The sequence below is a fragment of the Oncorhynchus mykiss genome, chromosome 6 (genome assembly GCF_057628025.1).
Source record: "Oncorhynchus mykiss isolate SJ-2025 chromosome 6, ASM5762802v1, whole genome shotgun sequence".
Taxonomy (NCBI): domain Eukaryota; kingdom Metazoa; phylum Chordata; class Actinopteri; order Salmoniformes; family Salmonidae; genus Oncorhynchus; species Oncorhynchus mykiss.
In genome coordinates, this window is record NC_143027.1 from 82166750 (window position 1) to 82190095 (window position 23346).

The following is a 23346-nucleotide window of genomic DNA, read 5'->3' on the forward strand; positions in this document are numbered from 1 at the left end:
TATTGTTGTCTCTCACCTTTGCCCAACCGCTCCAAGGCCAAGAGTTCTGACATTTCCCGCTGGCACAAACTGTCAGCCTCACAGACAAAGACCAATAAATCATCAGCATAACTGTACTGCTGTGCCCATCCATTCGCCCACCCGCTCCCACCCGACCCATCTCCCCTTTCCAGCAGGTCAACACTAGATTCCCCTCCGGCTGCATGTCACCATAATATATTATAACTGTGCCACACGTTGCCTAACAGCTATCTATAGCCTCTGCTATTCTCGTAGCTGTGAAGAGTAATACAAACAGTGGTTACCCTGTCAAGTGCATCTGCTCTGCACAGAGGAGAGGAAAGGGGGGGATTCGGTCTAGCTGCTACTGTACCTCAAGGAAATATCATCATGGATAAAATGTCATGCTAGGACATGAGATATTTTGATCTGACTCAGCACTTCGTCACTCCTGACAAATGCAAATGTGCTGTTTGAACACTTCAGTTGAGGCGATGGAGCCAAGCAGCTGCCCTGGCTCAGGGACCGACAGTGACAAGCCTGCCCTCGGCAAGTCTTTGTACTCAGGGATGGACAGCCTGAAAGTGAGAGTTGACGGGAGCGTTTTTGTGGTGAACAAAGCCCTACTCGAGCAGCACTGTGAGTACTTCCGAGCCCTCTTCCAGTCGGGAATGCGGGAATGCCAACAGGATGAGGTCCATCTGCAAGGGCTGAGTGCCCGGGGATTTGTGTTGGCGCTCCGGGTCCTGGACGGGGATCGCCCCATCCTGGGTGGTGACGAGATTGTGGAAGCCATAGAGTGTGCCACCTTTCTACAGGTGGAGTCTGTGACAAAGCACCTGACCAATATCATCAACTCAGAGAACTGCTTGTTGATGTACCACACAGCTGCGACCTACGGTTTATGGGATCTGTCCCATCAAGCTGCTTTATTCATTAAAGACATGTACTCGGACCTGAAGGAAGATGTTGTGAGCACTTTACCAGAAGACCTAGTGGAGTACGTTGAGTCTCTCATCCCCAGTCGGTACGTCACAGTCTGCAGCCACTCTCCTACCATCGAGCAGCTCCAGGACTGTCAGAGGACGGTCTGCTACCTGGATGACGAAGATAGAGAATGGAAGGTGCTGAGTCACCTACCCCTAAACACAAGCACCACTATGGCAGGTGTGACCATGCTAGACAACAAGCTGTACATTATAGGAGGTGTCCACGACCTCAGCAAGAAAGTTGTGGACTCTGGCTTCTGCTACGACCCAGAGAGTGACTCCTGGTCCACTATTTCGAGTCCCCAGCAGCCACGCTACAACTTTACGTTAGTAGGCCACGAAGGCTGCCTCTACGCCATCGGTGGGGAGTTCGACCGGAAGTCCATGGCGTTGGTGGAGAAGTACAGTGTCTCCACAGCCACCTGGCGCTTCGCCGCTAATCTCCCCTGCAGAGCCGCCAACGTGGCCTCCACCAAAGCCATGAGCCGCATCTTCATCTGCCTCTGGAAACCCAAGGGCGTTACGGAGATCCACGAGTACGTCCCTGAGAGGGACCAATGGGTCCTGGTCACCACGCTAGTCCGTGACCAGAGCTATGGCCACTGCATGGTGGGTCACAGGGACAATTTGTATGTCATGCGCAACGGGCCCTGCGAAGACTTCCTGATGTGCGTGATGGACTGCTACAACCTGACTACGGGTCAGTGGACAGCCTTGCCGGGGCAATACGCAAACAGTAAAGGAGCCCTGTTCACATCGGTAGTAAGAGGGGACTCAGTGTTCACCCTCAACCGCATGAGGACCACAGAGTTCGCCGTGGAGAAGTACAGATGGAAAACCAAGAGAGAGACCAAGGGCTTTGGGCGAATCGGCTCCATGTACACATTTCTCATGAGACTGCCCAAGGCCAAGACTGTGGGAAACACTGAGGTGTTGACGGACGGGCTGGAGTTTGGGAATCGGATCGACCACAGACGCAGAGACTCTCTGCTACAATGCTTTGACTGACTTCCTGTGAATAAGTTTAGTCTTTTAATATCTCCTGACAAACCAACAACAGGACAATGAACTAGAATGCTTTGACTGACTTCTTGTGAATAGGTTTAGTATGTTACTTGGGCCACTTTTAGGAGGCAAACATGGAACGTTGCAGAAAGAGATGTCATGAATATAGCTGACGATTCCTTTTTTTACATGTCAGAGAGGCATGTTTGTTCTTCATAGCATATTTCTATCTGAATATTACACAACGTTGTGCCGTTCTGAATGTAATCTTGCGGCGTCTCTCTACAAATCAACAAACGAGCTAAAGATGTAAATGTCAGAGACAACAGTAATTTGTAAACATTAAAGTTTGCTTCATTCATGACAAGTTGGAAACTCGGAACCTCTGAGTAAAAATGTATTAACATATTGGTTGATTTGGATACTTTCCAAGTGAGAAATATCAGTTCCCTAGTTTCCACATGTCATGAGTGCAGCATATCTTCCAAGAATAATTAAATAGCATTTAAGAAACTCTATAGTAATATTGTCTTCTATAGTTCTTGAGAAATGTGTTGCCTCAAGTAGCCTTCTGGGTAATTTGACTCTGTATCCAAATGTATTGTACTATAAAGTGTACTATAATCAAGTGATTCATTACATTGAGTTGACACAGCCCTATCAGAGAGCTCTTTCCATGAAAGCCAAACACATGTTCAGTAATGTACATAAAGAAATCCTGGAGAAATCCTTTCCTGTTTTTACAACAAACAAACCATTTATAACCCAGGCTCAGGTCCCCAAGGCATTCGTTGCTAGAGAACAGGGTAAGATAAGGCTGGCAGTTCACGCTGTACAATAAAACGTTTCTGTAACGAGGGCATGTTTGCTGCCGTCTCGGGACAGGTATCCCTTGAAGGAGAGATTTGTATTCTCCATGGGATCACCTGTGTAAATACAGGATGATTGGGGAATTCAAATGAATAGATTGTCTTTGGCAGAAGATATATGAAATAATTGTCTTTTTAATGATCAAATCAAACACTGTTCAAATAATGTGTTAATGGGTGAGGAATGTTGCTAATGATGTGCAGATTATTCCACTTATCAAATTATATTACCATTAATTTCCCCTATAGTTAACAGGCAAAAATCTCCCTTGATAATATAAGAATGGTTCTTTCCCTCATTCTTTAGCCTACAGCAGTGGAGACTGGTGAGGGAGGACGGCTCATAATAATGAATGGAATCAAACAAATGGAAACCAAGTGTTTGATGTGTTTAAGACCATTCCATATATTCAGTTCCAGCCATTACTATCAGACTGTCCTCCCCATTTAAAGTGCCACCAGCCACCACTGGTCTACAGTCTGTTAACAGTCTATGAGTGAAGTTCATTAATAGCAAAGTGATAAAAGAAATGCTCTCTTGACCAAACATAGAGGACCTCTAAAGCTCTCCCGGTCCATCAACAGAAGATACACATCTTTAATAGATGCCGACTCTTCCCTTTGCTTGGCTGCTCCCATCTAAGTTCTGCCGTGGCTTTGATAGTCAAATAACAAACCTGTACTGTGGTAACCCCTTCCATCCGTCCGTTGTCAGCGGGGAAAGCATGGCAAAAATGTGGAAGTGTATCCCACACATATCAAGACCTAATATGATGTGGGAACCATGAGACATGAGCATGATATTACAAGTATATTGAATTTTGATTCATCAGAAATGTTTTTTTTGTAACTGAAAACAGAAATCTCAATTCTCATACGTATTTGATCTGTACACAATACTTTTGATTCATAGGCAAAAACAAATCAAATGAATACAAAAGACATTCAATACATTTGAAAGTGCAAGTTACAGTATGTACAACTTCACGTGGGTCATTTCAGACAACCTGCCATACAGAAAAAGATTTACAAGCTTCTTTCAGGTTTCCATCTTTTACCCCGTACACACACCCTACAAATACAGATAATGACTTACCAGTAACACAGTGTGCATCCCAAATGGCACCCTATTCCCCATATAGTGCACTAGGTTGAAGAGTAGTGCACTACAAAGGGAATACGGTGCCATTTGGCATGTAACCATAGTCTACTGGATTTTATTTCATTGTATTACAGATCGAACTTAAGTTAAAAATACTACATGACAAATGCTGTGACACTTGAAATTGACAAAGAAAATTGACAATGGGCAAATCACATCAAACCATGTCAAAACCTGAAATGTAATAAAACTATGTAATATATCGATTGTCTGTAAATGGTATTGTTTAAGTTTTACTTTTCCTAGAAGGCCACTGTTCATTTCCTGATTTGCTAGAATGTATAGTTTTAGTGTGCTCCAGTCAATCAACATTGTTTCAACATGCCAATTGCAATTTGCAAATGACATACCATTAAAAGGGATAGTTCACTGAAAACTCATCATCATCATCGTTTTTGCTCTGGACTGAAAGTGCTCAATCTTGAAGACTTGACTGGTGACATACACAATTTTTGTGGATTGTATTAACAGTGGACTAATGAACCAAATAGTAAAATATAGTTTGAGTGAACTATCCCTTTAATATGATACATTTGCTAACATGTCTGTTATGTAAACAGGCAAGTAAACAGGAACTGTGTTTGTGTTGGTGCATGTATGTCTCCTACAATGTATTTTTCATGGGAGCAGACATTGACCCTGTCATGCCACACGCATCATCAGCTCTTCCAGGGCCCTCTCGCGGTGGTTCTCGTGGACTAACAGAACCTCTTTGATAGCGTTCTGCTGGAAGCCCATCTCATTGAACTGAGCCAGCAGGTGAAGAAACTCCTCAGCCTGAGGGGAGAGAGAGAGGAGAAACCATCAGATGATAGAGCAGCTTTTACAGTTAAAGGGGTAGTTCACCCAAATGACATGTTGATTTTCTTACCTTGTCCATAAACTGCTAAAAGGGTAAGACAACACTCCATGTTGGTAAAGAAGCCAATATGTAAGTTTGTATTTTGGGTGAACTATTCCTTTAAATCCAGCAGTACAATTCAATTCAAATTGATTTGTGGTTCATTAGAGGAAAGCTGTGAGGTGAACAGAGAATACCAGGATAAATAAATGAATAATCTATGATGTTTACCTTAGTCTCACAGTTCTGGAACATCTCCAGAGCCTCCTCCACCTGAGCCTCGTCGTAGCCCCGCTCACACAGTCTGTCACAGGCCACCAGATAGCGCAGGATCTGCACACAACAAGCACAACACCACAGATTACTACGACTAATAGCATTACTGTCAGTTAGCAGGTAAACAGTTGCCTGGGTAACTGTCTGTCTCTGCGCTCAACAGCAGTCAGAAAGCCAAATATATTCAAGAGATGAGCATTAGACACAAAGCAGCCACAGATATGGTGGACAAGGTCATTGAAGAATACCGCTTCACACCACCACACTGACCTCAACTGACTTGGATATTTCATTTTCATAGTGTCCTTTCCAGCACGGCTTCAGTAACTATGGTGGATGTGTAACCATGTCAGTGCAGTACAGATTGGTAGTGTGAAAAGGGTAAATGTTTCAGTGTAACTGAGTATTAACTGATGTGGTTATCGTGAATCTGTCACTGTGCTCTGTGGTGTTCTATATCAATATGTGTGTTATTATGGCAAGAGTCCAATTACGCCTAACACAGCAGTGTAGAACAGATTATTATAAAATCAGATCATATTTCTGCAGTGACAACTTTGTCTCGCGCTCTCACACATGCCACACACACACACACACACACACACACACACACACACACACACACTAGGTGATTCCATTGACACATTATATATAACAATAATCTGATAGGCCAATCTTGTGCTAATGACATCACTCTGAAAAGGAGAAGAACTGATCTGAGATCAGCGGAGTGAAAGGTAATATGTGTGAGAGCAGCGTGACCCATGGCCCTGCTTTAACATGTTGAGCTGGGAGGGAGAGGGGGCAGGGGATTACACTGATTAAAGAGGTCATCGATTAAAGAGTTGATCCCTGTTAATGTAACTCTCCAGCTGCCTTCTCTCTTCACTGGGAGAGAGGGAAGGAGATGGAGGAAGAGAGATAGAGAGACGGAAGGAGGAAGGGAAAGAGAGGAAGAAATGCGAGAGAGATGGGAGGAAAGAGAGATGGAAGGAGAGGGAGAGAAACAGAAAAGGGAAGAGAGGGTTGGGGAAGGATGGAGAGAGAAATAGATAGGAGCAAAAGGGGTGGGCGGTGTAGAGAGAGAGAGAGAAAGAGAGAGAGGGGCGGGGGGACATAAGAAAAGAGCTGAACCCTGGCTGCAACCTCCACACTGCAGGCTAGGAAACTTTCTAAACCATTTAGCCTAGCTAACTTTAATGTGTCACTTGATTCACGGTCAAGGACACTGATAAGGCCTTGACCAGAGGCAGCCCCTGAGAGAGAGAGAGAGGAGCCAGAGAGAGAGAGCGAGAGAGAGAGAGAGAGAGGGGAGCCAGAGGCAGACCCTGAGAGAGAGGAGCCAGATGCAGCCCCCGAGAGAGAGAGAGAGAGAGAGAGAGGGGAGCCAGAGGCAGACCCTGAGAGAGAGAGAGAGAGAGAGAGAGAGGAGCCAGAGGCAGCCCCTGAGAGAGAGAGAGAGAGAGAGAGAGAGAGAGAGAGAGGAGCCAGAGGCAGCCCCTGAGAGAGAGAGAGAGAGGAGCCAGAGGCAGCCCCTGAGAGAGAGAGAGAGAGAGAGAGAGAGAGAGGAGCCAGAGGCAGCCCCTGAGAGAGAGAGAGAGAGAGAGAGAGGAGCCAGAGGCAGCCCTGAGAGAGAGAGAGAGAGAGAGAGAGAGAGGGAGGAGCCAGAGGCAGCCCCCGAGAGAGAGAGAGAGAGAGAGAGAGAGAGGAGCCAGAGGCAGCCCCTGAAACTATATATGACTTTGCTGAGAACACACATAATACTGAGCAAGTTGTGGAAACTTTGGAGTATCTGGTATCTATTTTTACAATGGTGTTTTTTTACCCTCCTCCTCTCCCTCTTCATGGGCAAATGACATCAAATATGAGCCGGGCTGCAGGGAGCTAAAACCATATGTTCTGCTCTGTCGTTAAACACTATAAAGGGATATGGTGGAGTCTTTGAACAGAGTAACACAGAGACATCTGGGGGATAAAGGGATATGGTGGAGTCTTTGAACAGAATAACACAGAGACATCCGGGGGATAAAGGGATATGGTGGAGTCTTTGAACAGAATAACACAGAGACATCCGGGGGATAAAGGGATATGGTGGAGTCTTTGAACAGAATAACACAGAGACATCTGGGGGATAAAGGGATATGGTGGAGTCTTTGAACAGAATAACAGAGACATCTGGGGGATAAAGGGATATGGTGGAGTCTTTGAACAGAATAACACAGAGACATCCGGGGGATGAAGGGATATGGTGGAGTCTTTGAACAGAATAACACAGAGACATCCGGGGGATAAAGGGATATGGTGGAGTCTTTGAACAGAATAACAGAGACATCTGGGGGATAAAGGGATATGGTGGAGTCTTTGAACAGAATAACACAGAGACATCCGGGGGATAAAGGGATATGGTGGAGTCTTTGAACAGAATAACACAGAGACATCTGGGGGATAAAGGGATATGGTGGAGTCTTTGAACAGAATAACACAGAGACATCTGGGGGATAAAGGGATATGGTGGAGTCTTTGAACAGAATAACACAGAGACATCTGGGGGATAAAGGGATATGGTGGAGTCTTTGAACAGAATAACACAGAGACATCCGGGGGATAAAGGGATATGGTGGAGTCTTTGAACAGAATAACACAGAGACATCCGGGGGATAAAGGGATATGGTGGAGTCTTTGAACAGAATAACACAGAGACATTTGGGGGATAAAGGGATATGGTGGAGTCTTTGAACAGAATAACAGAGACATCTGGGGGATAAAGGGATATGGTGGAGTCTTTGAACAGAATAACAGAGACATCTGGGGGATAAAGGGATATGGTGGAGTCTTTGAACAGAATAACACAGAGACATCTGGGGGATAAAGGGATATGGTGGAGTCTTTGAACAGAATAACACACAGACATCTGGGGGATAAAGGGATATGGTGGAGTCTTTGAACAGAATAACACAGAGACATCTGGGGGATAAAGGGATATGGTGGAGTCTTTGAAGCACGTGTGCAGTCTGTTGAAGCAGCAGAGGATTAGGGATGTTTAGTGATCTGCTCTCTTTACTTAGAGACATGACCACTAAGCCTGAGCGAAGGGCCTCTTTACACTAGTCTGACTACACAAACTAGTTCCAGGACACATACTGCTGTTGTGTATTAGAGACGGATCTAGATTCAAATCTCTTTCCCAAGCCAAGTCCGATGTTAATGTGGGAAACATCTACTACACATACCCCTCTTTACATGTTCTGTGTAAAGCATAGAATGTATGGTGGAAATACAATGGCTCTGATGCCACATGTCCCAGCAAAAATAACCTTAATTACCTTTTTATTCTGTAAGCCAAATAAAAATGAAAGGCCTTTAAAATGTCCACTCTTTTGTGAATCGTTGCATTAATCAAGTGTGCAACATGACGTGCAATATGGTTTAGATGAGAAGCGGCTGTAAAGTTTGAATTGCTATACTAATTGTGTTTGTCTATATACTATGGTATTCATGGTACGCTAATAGCTGCACAAAAACTTGAAGCAGGAATGTGGCTTTGGCCACTCCACATCCAAGGCAAGTGTAAGGATAGTGTAAACATAAAAGTTACAAACCGGATGTTGAAGAGAGATAAATCTTAATACACATATTTTAGTAATGTAAAAGAAAAACAGCCTAAGAGAGGACACGACGAGAGGACACAACGGAGAGCACACGACGAGAGGACACGATGAGAGGACACGATGAGAGGACACGACGAGAGGACACAATGGAGAGGACACGATGAGAGGACACGATGAGAGGACACAACGGAGAGCACACGACGAGAGGACACGACGAGAGGACACAACGGAGAGGACACGACGAGAGGACACGACGAGAGGACACGACGGAGAGCACACGACGGAGAGGACACGATGAGAGGACACGACGGAGAGGACACGAGGAGAGGACACGACGAGAGGACACGAGGAGAGGACACGAGGAGAGGACACGAGGAGAGGACACGACGAGAGGACACGACAGAGAGGACACGGCGGAGAGGACACGATGGAGAGGACACGACGAGAGGACACAACGGAGAGCACACGACGAGAGGACACGATGAGAGGACACGACGAGAGGACACGACGAGAGGACACGACGAGAGGACACGATGGAGAGGACACGACGAGAGGACACGATGAGAGGACACGATGAGAGGACACGACGGAGAGGACACGATGAGAGGACACGACGGAGAGGACACGATGAGAGGACACGATGAGAGGACACGATGAGAGGACACGATGAGAGGACACGACGGAGAGGACACGATGGAGAGGACACGATGAGAGGACACGATGAGAGGACACGACGAGAGGACACGACGGAGAGGACACGATGAGAGGACACGACGGAGAGGACACAATGAGAGGACACGACGGAGAGGACACGATGAGAGGACACAACGAGAGGACACGATGGAGAGGACACGACGGAGAGGACACAACGAGAGGACACGACGAGAGGACACGATGAGAGGACACGACGGAGAGGACACGATGAGAGGACACAACGGAGAGGACACGATGAGAGGACACGACGGAGAGGACACGACGGAGAGGACACGATGAGAGGACACGATGAGAGGACACGATGAGAGGACACGATGGAGAGGACACGATGAGAGGACACGATGAGAGGACACGATGAGAGGACACGATGAGAGGACACGACGGAGAGGACACGATGAGAGGACACGATGAGAGGACACGACGGAGAGGACACGATGAGAGGACACGACGGAGAGGACACGACGGAGAGGACACGACGGAGAGAGAGACTCCAGACACCAAAGAGATCAAATTAGCACCTTAAAAAAAACTTTTACTGGGTATAACTGAAAAAATATTTTTAAAAGGGTAATAAGACAAAGATATAAAACTATTGTGCATTGGCAATATTTCATGATGATACATCTTATTGAATTGAATGGCGAAGGTTCATAAACCTTGGCAGAATTCAGATATGACGTTTTAGCACGATCCACAGATTTCTTTTTAACTACGGCGCACGACATGGTTCAATGTGCCAATAAATCAGCACAATCTACTTTTTGGGTTTTTTAATTGCGGTCGTCCTGAAGTGAAAATTGGGATCATGTATACTCTACTGACGAACATTAAAGAAGAGTAATGGAACGCTGTGTACCATACGGCAAACTTAGCAAAGCAAGGATTTGTGGCAAGTACATGGGGCCGCCATCTTTATGCACCTCTGCTATTGAAAAAGAGAACAGAGAGAGAGACTAGAGGATGTGGCTGGCAGGATCGGAGAGAGCTCTGTTTCAACTACATTTTACGACAATGTCTTATTAGGCTAGAACACAATTGGCTGCTACATCATCATATCACTTTGTACGGTGTTTCAATGATGTCATGTAAAAACACACATTGCTGTGGATAAAAGCCCATGCTAAATGTCCATAGTGTTGTGCTGACCACAGAATTAAACAGAGCACTAGAAATGACAGTCTGAAAGCCAAATATATTCAAGAGACGAGCATTAGTCTCTTGAATTCATGGCATCCCGGTGACACAACTACAGAACCGTCATCTTGGTCAGAGAAACTTTCATTCTAGAAACTGGTCAAATTCATGTTTCTGAAATGTTTGTGACTGTGTTTTGAGACAAACCTGTTCTGGGCTCTGCTGGCCGGTCTTCTGCAGGGCGATGATGGCGGTGTGGAGCGGATAGCCCCTTTCAGTGATGGCTTGCAGCAGCTCTCTCTCTTCGGGGCTCAGCGCGGACAGCAGCTCCACCGAGGAGTCCAGTACTGACGCGGCGTGGGAACCCAGGGGTCGTGAGGTCACCGAGGGAAGGGCCGGCAGGCAGAAGTACGGACTCAGGGACTGCACACACAGGGGGGAAGAGCAGAGAGAGTGTGAGAGAGAGCGAGGGGGAGGGGAGGTGGGGAGTTTGTGAAAGAAAGAAAACCAACCCCATAAAGGGAGAGGGTTAGCCTGAAACCCCAGCCTGACTGATGCCTCTCTATGTGCCTGTAGATTGACAACCTGACTGACAGCCTGTGCGTGGAACTGGCAACATTCACGCAACATGAGTGCAACATTTATAGTGCATGACAGCGCCGAAATGTACACGGCTGGCTAACCTTGAAAGACTGGTTTGCTGAGAAATACATTTCCCTGAGTAATTCCACTCGCTAATCCTGATGAACTAATAAAAACTTGAGACGATTCCAAGGACAGACTTTACACTAGCTATATTTAGAGCACACATCCCTCAAAACATTTGAGAAATGTGAATTGGAAAAGAACCTTAACATACTCAGGAGGATCTGTTTTCTCTACCAACTAACATACTATATACAATTTGCTTTACAAAAATATAAATTTCATTCGTTTTTTGTAAAAATGTATTTTACAAATATATCTAAAAGTTTCACGTTCGTCTGAAATCCAATCTATCATATTTCCATTCAACAGATCTACTGTATCGGGAGTCCAAGTTGAGCAAATCCCACATGAGCTTGTTGAGCTGTGGTTGGCGTGAGAATACGTCTGATACTGTCGTGTGGGGGTTTAAATTCCTCCATCTTTTTCCAGGCCCATGCTGCTCCGAGGCAGAGCCAGTTATAGAACCATCACACTGCCCACTGAGGACATCTGGTTTGGTGCTTTAGTTTTTAAAGACAGCACATGGGAACTAGGAAGTGGGGCCTTGAACTACACAGCCTAGAGAAAATGTTTTTTTAAGAAATGGGAAAACATTCTTACTTATTGATAGAGGCGTTCAGGTGTACCTGAACCCATTCCTACTAATATAGAATAAGGGGATTGATGAATAAAATAGTCTACTATGCTAGATAATTCTGAGCTTCTCAGTTGGACAATGACTAGGCAACAATAATGTAAAACGGACACTTGAATCCAAAGAGACTCTGGTTTTTGCGTGTGTTGATATTCATGATGGTGTACAGCTACAGAAGGTAACTAACGTTGGTGACAGTGGCTAGGTAAACCATAGTCACTTTACCTCTACCTACATATTACCTCGACTAACCGGTGCCCCCGCACATTGACTCTGTACCGGTACCCCCTGTATATAGCCTCGCTATTGTTATTTTACTGCTGCTCTTTCATTTCTTACATTTTTCTTATTTAGCACTTTTTTTCTTAAAACTGCATTGTTGGTTAAGAGCTTGTAAGTAAGCATTTCACTGTAAGATCTACTACACCTGTTGTATTCAGCATTTCACTGTAAGGTTTACACCTGTTGTATTCAGCATTTCACTGTAAGGTTTACACCTGTTGTATTCAGCATTTCACTGTAAGGTTTACACCTGTTGTATTCAGCATTTCACTGTAAGGTTTACTTACACCTGTTGTATTCGGCACATGTGACAAATACAATTTGATTTGATTTGATTCTGGGCCTTCAATACCACTTCTCTACTATATTTCTCCTAATAGGAGGTCATGTCCGTACCGGATGTGTTGGCTTGTGGTGTCTGATGGAGGGGATAATCTCTGTGTTGGCCCTGATCAATGGGTGTCTGGGTAGGGATGAGGAGGACGGTGGCTTGGGTCCTCCAGGGGGGCAGGGGGTCCCCTGGATACACTCTCTGGGGGTCTCCAGAACAGACAGCGAGTACTGGCGGAGGTTCTTCCTACGCTGGTTGGTCACCAGACCACTCTGAGAGACAGGTAGGTTCAGGACGTTAGGGGTGCAGGTCTGCCGTGGGTTCCTCACCCCAGGAACACGCTGATCCGACCTGTACCCTGAACCAGACGAAGAGCACTCCTCTTCCTCCTCGGAGTCGGAGATGACGAACTTAACCCGGGTGCGCATGTCAACCTGGTTCAGGCTGTGGGAGCGCTGGCGGGGGTTGGGCTCCCAGAAGTCAGAGCTGTGTCGGCTGGCCAGGCGGCTCTCCTGGGGGCTGCTGAAGAGATGCCAGTAGGGTGGGCTGGAGGGGAGCACCTCGGATGGGGATCTGGGGCCGGAGGGTTGGGGCTGGCTGGGGTAACCTCCCTGGAGGCCCTGGAGCACCCAGTTCTCCAAGCTGAACATGTACTGTTGACAGAGGTGAAGATGGGTTGGTAAATGGTTGTTGGTTGATGGGTGGGTGGATGAATGGAGTGTACTTTAAGAGAACCATTTAATCACGTTATGTCACTAACATATTTTCGAATACCAACCAATCAAATGGCGAACCAATCAAACAATTAATCAGGTAAGTAGTCATTCTAGCAAATGCTTCCTTCTTCCCTCACATTGTTAACGTGTGTCACGCAACTCATCGACTCACCCACCGCCAATGTCTAACACCCACTCGGCTTTCCCTTAGCGATTTGGTCTTTCACTTGGATCACACTTATCCAATATCATGTGATTAAGGGAAGGAAGCGAGGAAGGAAGGATCCAATAAGGCCAAGGACGCAACACAGCAAATGTTTCACTATCAATTTTCCACCTTCATTTTGTCTACATTTATGGCTTTGTTTGCCTTCCCATCAATTTCCCAGACTGTAGGAAATATCCTTGCATGTGATGCCCAAAAACCACGACACCACGACACCACACATCAGATTGAAGCTGTTCTCTCTGTTAACAAGATGAATGAATTGATCCCAATAGAGGTGTGTGGGTTCTTGTGCGTGTGTTTTCAGAATTATACAAAGGTGCCTGCTTCAACCCAGACTAGATGTTCTTTCCAAATAGCACCCCTGTTCCCTTTCTATTTCCTGCACTACATATGAAATAGGGTCCCATTTGAGACACAACCTAGGTTGGCTTTAGATGGATGAGGCTGTCAAACTCAACTCTCTCCAGATCAGAGGAGGTGAAAATAAAATGTCAACATCAGGCTCCTATAATAATCACACTGGGTTTATCACATTCTAAACCACTGACTATGGCTTCAGAGTAGTATTAACAATGAGGAGATTATGTATGTGTTGCAGGTGGCTGTCTGTTCCCTATATAGTGTAATACTCTTCACCAGGGCCAATAGGGCTCCCATCAAAAGTAGTGCACTATATAGGGAATAGGGTGCCATTTGGGATGCATAGTCTGTCTCCCACAAGCTGGAAGAATAAAGAGACTTGCAGTATTGGGGCTTCGAGAGAAGTCGGAGAGATGTTAAGTTCTACAATGCCTTCTAATGTACGTACTATATGCATTGCAAAGGCAGAAGTTAAAAGGTTTTTTTTTGTTGAAAATACCTATTAAATTAATTTAAATCCAACCAAATACTTCCACAAATTAGCCTGTTCCCAGATCTGTTTGTGCTGACTTGCCAATGACCATAGAAGTAGGTGAGTATAGCACAAACAACTAGGACCAGGAAACCATCATTTCTGTTGATGTTTTATTAATTATATAAAGGTGTTGATCAAAACAATTCCCAGCAGAGTTTTTCTGGCCGCAGTATTTAGCTATGTTATAGCTTCAAACTGCAAAGCTATGTAGGGAGAACATCGTACACACTCTGTGTGTTGAGGCCACTGTGAATTTGGAAACAAACCTTACTCGAACCCTAACACGATTAAGGAGAAAGCTTGGCCGAGGTTTTGACAACTAAACCGAAGCGACATATTTTCCCTTCTCCGTTAAATACACAAACATTTGACTGTATGGACAATGTTGGTGGTCACTGTGGGATTTAGGTTTGGCGGTGTTGCAGTGGACTGGGTCAAAGGCCACCCAGTATCATAATAGTCCTAATTACACTAAGACAAGAGCAGGAGACGTCAGCCATTTTCCCATGACTTTAACTTCTACTCAGTAAAAGTCGATGACAACATTGGAAAACAGCGTGATTAAAACGCCGTTGTATATCTGTGTTGTATTTTGAGTGTTAGGTTCTGTCTGTGTTGTATTTTGAGTGTTATGTTCTGTCTGTGTTGTATTTTGAGTGTTAGGTTCTGTCTGTGTTGTATTTTGAGTGTTAGGTTCTGTCTGTGTTGTATTTTGAGTGTTAGGTTCTGTCTGTGTTGTATTTTGAGTGTTAGGTTCTGTTTGTGTTGTATTTTGAGTGTTATGTTCTGTCTGTGTTGTATTTTGAGTGTTATATTTTGAGTGTTATATTTTGAGTGTTATGTTCTGTCTGTGTTGTATTTTGAGTGTTATATTTTGAGTGTTATATTTTGAGTGTTAGGTTCTGTTTGTGTTGTATTTTGAGTGTTATGTTCTGTCTGTGTTGTATTTTGAGTGTTATGTTCTGTCTGTGTTGTATTTTGAGTGTTAGGTTCTGTCTGTGTTGTATTTTGAGTGTTATATTTTGAGTGTTATATTTTGAGTGTTATGTTCTGTCTGTGTTGTATTTTGAGTGTTAGGTTCTGTCTGTGTTGTATTTTGAGTGTTATGTTCTGTCTGTGTTGTATTTTGAGTGTTATGTTCTGTCTGTGTTGTATTTTGAGTGTTATGTTCTGTCTGTGTTGTATTTTGAGTATTATGTTCTGTCTGTGTTGTATTTTGAGTGTTATGTTCTATCTGTGTTGATGTTCCAACCATGTGTAGAATGTCATCAAAGCTTTCTGGTATCATCAACAAATAAATAAATGATAGCCACAAAGCCTATGTCCTCAATCTCTTACACACACCAACCTCTGTCTCCTGCAGTATGGTGAGATAGTCTGGGACAGTGATGTCTGGGGCAGCAATCAGCTCCACCTCTTCCCTGGGTCCCTCCAGAGATCCCAGAAGGGTCTTAAAAGGAACCTCATCCAAACAGGACATCCTCCTGCTGCTCTTCTGGTCACTGGGGGAGAAGGAGAGAGAAGGAGTAGGGAGAGGAGGAGGGAGAGAGGAGGAAGAGGAGGAGAAGTAAGAGAAGGAGAGAGGAGGATTGGAGGAAGAGGAGGAGAGATCAGTTTTCAACAGTCTACTATTGTCAATCATTGTAACCTGGACTCCAGCTGTTCCAGTAACTAGCATATGGTGTTGAGGTCTGGTACCGAGAGACAAGTGGGAAGGTGACAAGTGAGCTATATTGCCTCTCCTGAAACAAATTGCCTGGGCGGCAGGGTAGCCTAGCGTTGGACTAGTAACCGGAAGGTTGCAAGTTCAAACCCCTGAGCTGACAAGGTACAAATCTGTCGTTCTGCCCCTGAACAGGGGCAACTGAACCCACTGTTCCTAGGCCGTCATTGAAAATAAGAATTTGTTCTTAACTGACTTGCCTAGTTAAATAAAGGTAAAATAAATAAAAATATTTAGACAGTATTGGATAGGAGACCAAAACAGATTCTCCTCTTGGTTCCCAGAAACGTACACTTTTTCCTTCCTATATCGGTATATTCTGTTACACAATCTAGGAGAGGGAAATCTGGGGGAAGAGGATTAAGGATTATAAGGTACCATGTCTGACTCTCTCAGACGTCAACACATGATGCTCCTCTCCTATTGGCCGAAGGGGACGGAAAACACACGCACGCAAGGCAGAAAGCAAGCATGCACGCATGCATGCACACACACTGCCGTACGAAAGAAAGAATGCAAACACACACACACTCCAGTAAACCCTCCTTACGCAGACAGGTGTTGTGAGGCTAAAGCGTCATCACAACTAAGCCCCTCCACCACCACAGCTGATCATCAAGCCCAGTATGTCTGCTACTGTAGAATTAGAATTACTAGAAAGGAAAATAATACCCTATTCTTTATATAGTGCCCTACTTTTTTCTGGTCAAAAGTTGAGCACTATATAGGGCATATATAAAAGAGTGTGATTTGAGGCGTGGCCAAACAGCTGAAAACAATCATTGTTGCAAACAATGCATTTTTATGTGGCGCAGAATTCTGGGCCCGTATTAATAAAAAGTCTCAGGATAGAGTACTGATCTAAGATCAGTTTTGCCTTTAAGATCATAATGAATAAGATTAGGCCTATGTGAACAGGCAGGACCTGATCCTAGATTGCTTATGAATATTGGCCCGGATGTGAGAAGCCTTGATTGATCCAACATTCCTAATGGTACACCAATATGGCCACCGATGTACCCACCATGAGATGTTCATTTGAATGGGAATGTCTGCTCCAAGGAACCATAATGAGTAGAATGAATGTCCTCATTCAAGTCAATGATGCCACAATGGGTGGACTGGCAGCCATTTTAAAAGTGTATCCATGAGGATTGGGTTGTACACATTTTAGCACTACTTGTTTTGATTCTATGGCTGCCCTTCTAGCTTCAGATGGTGCTGGACTAATGACGAGGCTGGAGACCTAAACAGGCATACCGGTTAAGCTTATTAACTAGTTTTAAAACGCACAAAGAGCGAGACAATGGAAAGTTCAACGACAGTAGACCTACATTGTACAATATAGTCGTTTGTTTCCATAGTTAAACTGCGTCACTGGAAATGTTTAGTTTTTCAAAATGTGTTTTTTTAAGTAGGCCTATCTATCCGTTTTAAATGAATAACCTATTCAGCAAATATTGTTGTATGATTCCAGAGTGGGAAACACCCTCCATATTGTTTAACACTTGTAGGCCTATTATGGCCATCATGCAAAGGTGAGGAAAAAATATGAGAAACACATGAGAAGAACCACTAAACACACAACGCTATGACAGGTATTATGTCCCCAGAAGACAATAGTGCCATACACAGGACATTGACTGATGCACAAGGGTTTAATAAGTCACAGTTGCCCAAAATAAATAAGATGATAACTAGAGGTTTCTTCTACTATATACTATCCTAACAATGAAGGGTAATATGAAGTAGGCTAGTAAAAACTCCAGAAAGAAGATAATTCCAATCACAAAAAAAAGAAAAAAGCCTAATATCACCCAACAGCACCCCCTGCCACATGGTAACTATTCCTATCACCAGATGAACTATCATCACCAGAGGAACTATCATCACCAGAGGAACTATCATCACCAGAGGAACTCATCACCAGAGGAAATCATCACCAGAGGAACTATCATCACCAGAGGAACTATCATCACCAGAGGAACTATCATCACCAGAGGAACTCATCACCAGAGGAACTATCATCACCAGAGGAACTATCATCACCTCTAGAAAAGCATTTGCTACTCAAACGAAAGCACAAGCATATCAAAACATCTTTATGTGAAAAAAACAGTTGGAGTGACATGAGGCATTATCCTCATATTGTGCTACTGACTGTACGTTTGTTTATTCCATGTGTAACTCTGTTTTTGTCGCACTGTTTTGCTTTATCTTGGACAGGTCGCAGTTGTAAATGAGAACTTGTTCTCAGCTGGCCTACCTGGTTAAATAAAGGAGAAATCAAATAAAAAATCATCAAGTAAATGCTCAACCAAATCCAAATCATCACAAAAAATGTGCTACTTAAATAATCTGTCAGTTTTTTTTATGTACCTGTACTTGTTTCTGTGAGCAGTCCCTCTTCTCTGTAGTGCTTCTTCCTCTCTCAGGCCTGGGTTACTGATGTCGTGTGTGTTGTTGCTGCCTCTCCCAACCTGTTGGTGATTAAGAGCAGTGGGCGTGAGGTCTGAGGATACAGGAGGATTAGCCCTCCTGAACTACTATGCTACTGACATAAGTCACTGACTTCAGCGGCTTACCTGCTGCTGCCCAGGCGCATGTCGACTGGAAACACCCAAGGAACACCGCTCCCATTACACCATCCCAAATGGTACCCTATTCTGGTATTCCCTATACTGTGCATTATATAGGGAATAGGTATGGGCCCTGGTCAACAGTAGTGCACTACATAGGGAATAGACTGCCATTTGGGACCACCCCCAGGGTCTGTTAAGGGTGAAGGATTGCAGAGCATTCAGATATACATATATTTTGTAGAACAGATATAACCCCCAAGCCATAACACATCTACCTCAAATACCTCTGCACATTGTACTGGTACTCCCTCCATTCTTGTGTATTTTAATTATCATGTTACTATTACATTTTTTGTACTAGACATTCAACTGGGAATTCAATTGGTTTGATTAATGAGAAGGCCAACAAGGAGAAGAGTAATCCTTCCATTCCTTCCTTCCTTGGCAGGCCAGGGTGTTAAGAGATTCTCGGTACACCCATGCTGTGTAAAGGTGGTAAACAGAAGGTAGACTGAGGGAAACAGAGATCTCCAAGAGCCAGACAACAGTGTGACGTCACTCAGAACCCTCCTCTGTAAGACACGTTTAGTTCAACTGTAGCAGTGCCACCAACTGACCATGGTCAATAATCTGGTACGCCAGGCAGGCAGGAATAACAAATATTTATTGACTTCAGAAAATACAGAATTCCTGATAAATAGGATTTCAAATTCAGTCAAATATCAGATGGAGAGAACAACTACCACATAGCTGTTTGTATAATTAAGAACTGATTTTGAAATCCTTAAAAGAAAACCAATTTCACTCTTGTTTCACTTCTCCAGCAGGTCTTGTTGCAGTAACTTGCTGAATACAGTGCTAGCAAATGACCAGTCCTTTCCAGAGCCAATTTGGGCGTCAGTCAGGGTCCGAGGCAGTCCCCTCGGTCCAGGGCTGTGGCCCAAATCTCGTCTGTGGGGCATTGTGGTAAGACCCAGTCCTGGGGGACCGTGGTGCCGTCTGGGTGGTCCACTGAGACCAGACAGAGGTCCCACTCTCTCCTAGAGGAGAAAGACAGCAGGTGAGCCAAAACATAGGATACTGAAGTACTTTAAAAGTGCATGCATCCTTCGTTCCTTCATTTAATGACTGGTTAAATATCACTGGTTAGATATGCTTTAACAGTAAAAGCATTGGTGGAGCCCTTTCATACACGTATAATGAAGGAAGGAAACAAGGAAGGAAGAAGAAAAGGAAGGAAGGGTGCAGTCTTAAAGTATTTGAACAGGGCCTTAGTGGAGGTAAATCTCTAAGTCTAGTAAAATGCTTGTGTGACACAAACCGTATCTGTATTAAGGCTGGTAGTGAGCGCTCTGCCTGTGTGTAGTACTCTCTGAAGGGCTGTAGGGGGTGGTCAGGAGGCATCTCATCTGGAGGAGAGGAGGGGATGAGGGGAGAACAGTCACATTAAGAGAAATGGTTATTCAAATATGAACTTATAAAATCAGAATCTCTAAATGCTGTGTCTGTTTTCCTCTTATTTACCAGTGGTTCGGAAACTGTGTGCCATGAGATGACCAACCTAATACCTTTTGAATTGCTGTGTTCCAATTAACTAAATCATGTGTTTATTTCCATAATCCGAAATATACAGGCTACAACCTGAAAGTGGGTCACGACTCTCCTTTTGGGAAAAACCACCAGCCTTTATATGGTTTCTAATTACCTCCAAAGAGCATGCTATCCATCTCTCGTTTCCTCAGCAGTAGCCTCTCCCTCTCCTTCTTCTGTCGCTTCTCCAGGTCCCTCCTACGCTCCTCCTCCTGCTCGCTCTCCAGCATCACCCGCAAGGCGTTCTCCTCTGCCCCATACACCCCTGTCCTCTTCCTGATCAGTGCACGCAGGCGCTCCACCAGCCCATCAAATGCTTGATCGGCTTCTTTCTCCGGGAAGATCCCTGGTAGGGGACACAATCAGAGAAACGTTTATGTTCAGTTGTCAGAAAACGTTTTAAAATGGAGTGAAACAGAGAGGTACTGCATGAATTTGTTCAATGAGAACAGAGATTTTTTACTATTGTTGTTGTGAAGTTGAACAGCAGTTGGCTAGACAAAAGATCTGAAGAGAAACTGTTGCACCATTATGGTGCTTCTACTTACCTTTCCTGGAGGCTGCCTCCTTCCTGAGTTTGCGTAGCTTCTCCAGTGACCTGAGGATGTCCAGCATCCTCTTGGCATCTGCCTGCTTCTTCCTCACTTCACAGAGCACCGTGTCAGCAGCCAGCTTCAGCTCTTGCGCCTGATGGGGGAGGAGAGCACAAAAAAAGACATAACAGAAGCCGTGTTCATAGTCTGGGTCAAATCAATACAGAAAACACACACACACACATATATACACACACCTCTGCAAAAAGCAGTGTTTTCATCCATCAATGCATATTCAGATATGTCCATGATTTGTGTATCAATCAACAGCTGTCCAATGAGCGAGTTAAATCAAAATGAAAGCAGTTAGACAGTCTTGAAATTCACTGACACCAAACTAAGAACACTGGGCCACCTGCTGCTGACGTGTGTAACGCACATTACTTAGAGCAGGAGTGTGTCTCATCTCCAGTCCCTGGGAGCCCCACGGTTGAACTGTTTATTTCTAGCCCAACACACATGCTTCAAATTCTCATCTAAACATTAAACCGTTCCTTAGTTGAATCAGATGTGCTGGGCTAGAACAAAAAAATGCAACCTTTATGTTTAAAGCAGGAGGGCTCCAGTCTGAAGGTGGAAAGGGGGAGCTATCGATCAGAGATGAGACACTGAGTTTGACAGTGCTCCCTTTCAGTTCTCTCACCCTCTTCTTCTCCTCTACTTCATGGATACGTTTCATCCTCCACTTGTCGATGGTCGCTTCACGCTCAGCCACTCGTTCCTCCTCCCTCTGTTTGTCCTCGTCCTGTTCCACTTGTCGACGCCGTAGCCTGGCCCTTCTCTTACTGATGGAACTCAGTTTCTTTTTAAGACTTTCAACAAACTCAGAGTCACCGAGGACCTTCAGTTTCTCTTGCAGATCTGTCTTCACACTCACTGCCTCAGCGTAAGAATCCGCCCAGACGCTCTCATTCTCCATGTTGTGCTTCAGCGTTTCACAAGCCATGGACAGCTTTGAAACTAGCTGTATGGCACCGTACAGGGTGTCTCGTATGTGAGCCACGGAGACCTTTGGGTGAGTTTGCCTTGAATGAGGTTCCGCCGGTTTGGAGGTCTTGGGTGTTGTCCTCTCTCGGTTCCTCAAGAAATGTTTCAGCCACTGTTCGTCTTGCATCCTCTGAATGGAGTCTTGGTCTGGTGGCTGTGGAGCCATAGGCCTACTAAAACCTTGGTCACGCTGCAAAGCTGTTCCCATCGGAATCAAGGACGGGGAGGCGAGGAGAGGTCTGCTACGATGTTCAGTGTAACCACTGTCCGCATGCTTTGGTCTAAAACTAGCATCAGGGTTTCCATACGGACTGTGTTGTGGACCGGGTCTAGGGTATGCTGGATTGTGATCAAATGATCTTAGGAAATCTGAAGTTCCCATGTTCGATTGAGCATCACCCATATTGTAGCCCTGAGCCCATGAGTTTGGTGGTCTCCCCTCATGTGTGTTGGGTTCCAGCTTTGGATGACTGTGGAAGGGAACTGGTTGTGAACACATGGGAGGGAACTGACTGAGTGCCGGGTTGTTGAGGGGCGGTGGCGGTATCGACGGATCAAAACCATATCCTGGGGACGACATATGAGGTGGTCCGTAGCCTTCAAATCTAGGCGGTGGTTGTGGAAAGGGGGGTCTGAAGCCATATGGTTGACTGCCATATCCTGGCACGGGTGGAGTCCACTCTTGACTTTGAGGGAATCTCTGGTCGCTAACTGGGGCTTGTTGTGGTGGAGGAAGATATTGGGAAGGGGTTTGACCCGGCCAAAACGCTCCAGCAACGTTACTTGAACTCGGCATGTTACTTTGAAACGAGGTTTCACATACTGGTGGTGGTTGTATCGGCTGCGGTCCGAGATATGTAGGTCCCCCTCTAGGGTAAAACGTATCGGGACCTCCGGTGTTAGAAACGGGGTGCTGCCGTCCTCCCGACGTAGACTGGAACGTTGGTTTATCCATTTTCAAGAGGCGTGATACTGTGGAAAATAATAAACTTGGTTGTTTTCAAATGTATTTAGCTAGCTAACGACACTGTTGAACACCGGGAGCGACCATGTTTACAAGGTGACGTCACACACCGGATATAGTACACGTATATCCGTTGTTTTTTTTTTTTTTTTACGAAGCGAATGACCGGGAGCATCCTAATTGGCTAAAATTGGTTCCTCTCCTCAAATCAAATTATATTTGTCATATGTGCTGAATACAACGGGTGTAGACAACCGTGAAATTATTTTTTAGGAGTCCATCCCAATAATGCAGAGTAAAAAAAACGGCCTAGAATACGTTGTCTGTCATTGGCATCAGTCCTTCCGCACAATTGTCTTTGTCTCCTCTACTAATTTGGAGAACAGACTTCTATCATCTAAAGAAACGAGACCGTTTAACCATTGAGCTATATAATAACCATCCCATTCTGCCAGGTCGGTGCAGAGGAAAGAAAAGAGAAAGAAAGGAGACGAGGAAAGGAAGACACTTTAGA

At 44.8% G+C, this 23346-nt stretch overlaps 3 protein-coding genes across 4 annotated transcripts; 1 reads left to right on the forward strand and 2 right to left on the reverse strand.

The window, feature by feature from the left end:
• The first annotated feature begins 302 nt into the window (after positions 1-302).
• On the forward strand, positions 303-4229 carry LOC110526680 (kelch repeat and BTB domain-containing protein 13-like). Its single transcript, XM_021607836.3, has one exon. It carries the CDS (start codon positions 459-461, stop codon positions 1995-1997), a length of 1539 nt encoding a protein of 512 aa, XP_021463511.3. The 5' UTR covers positions 303-458; the 3' UTR covers positions 1998-4229.
• LOC118936662 (ubiquitin-associated protein 1-like) lies at positions 2981-18669 on the reverse strand. 2 transcript variants are annotated; one of them, XM_036981173.2, is made up of 6 exons: positions 18496-18669; positions 15742-15895; positions 12619-13206; positions 10806-11021; positions 5098-5199; positions 2981-4802 (listed from the first exon to the last, which is right to left on the reverse strand). In XM_036981173.2, exons 2-6 carry the CDS (start codon positions 15871-15873, stop codon positions 4668-4670), a joined length of 1173 nt encoding a protein of 390 aa, XP_036837068.2. In that variant the 5' UTR covers positions 15874-15895; positions 18496-18669; the 3' UTR covers positions 2981-4667. The 2 variants fall into 2 exon arrangements, with proteins under 2 accessions (XP_036837068.2, XP_090095232.1); XM_090239106.1 differs by lacking the exon at positions 18496-18669 and having other exon boundaries at positions 4583-4802; positions 15742-16108.
• Positions 18670-19343: 674 nt separating this feature from the next.
• Positions 19344-22960, reverse strand: LOC110526685 (programmed cell death protein 7). The gene is made up of 5 exons (XM_036964102.2): positions 21525-22960; positions 20837-20975; positions 20404-20634; positions 20020-20107; positions 19344-19738 (listed from the first exon to the last, which is right to left on the reverse strand). The coding sequence occupies exons 1-5, from the start codon at positions 22821-22823 to the stop codon at positions 19600-19602; spliced, it is 1896 nt and encodes a 631-aa protein (XP_036819997.2). The 5' UTR covers positions 22824-22960; the 3' UTR covers positions 19344-19599.
• Positions 22961-23346: the final 386 nt, after the last annotated feature.

Bases quoted from the DNA above. Each gene is read 5' to 3' on its own strand.
- LOC110526680 (XM_021607836.3), top strand. From the start codon at position 459: ATGCAAATGTGCTGTTTGAACACTTCAGTTGAGGCGATGGAGCCAAGC.
- LOC118936662 (XM_090239106.1), bottom strand. From the start codon at position 16,071: ATGCTAGTTACTGGAACAGCTGGAGTCCAGGTTACAATGATTGACAAT. The intron at 11,022-12,618 runs GTACGGACATGA...CTGTGTGTGCAG, and splicing joins ACCACAAGCCAACACATCCG to TCCCTGAGTCCGTACTTCTG. The intron at 4,803-5,097 runs GTAAACATCATA...CTCTCCCCTCAG, and splicing joins TCCAGAACTGTGAGACTAAG to GCTGAGGAGTTTCTTCACCT.
- LOC110526685 (XM_036964102.2), bottom strand. From the start codon at position 22,823: ATGGATAAACCAACGTTCCAGTCTACGTCGGGAGGACGGCAGCACCCC. The intron at 20,635-20,836 runs GTAAGTAGAAGC...GTCCCCTACCAG, and splicing joins GGAGGCAGCCTCCAGGAAAG to GGATCTTCCCGGAGAAAGAA. The intron at 19,739-20,019 runs GTTTGTGTCACA...TTTCTCCTCTAG, and splicing joins CCAGCCTTAATACAGATACG to GAGAGAGTGGGACCTCTGTC.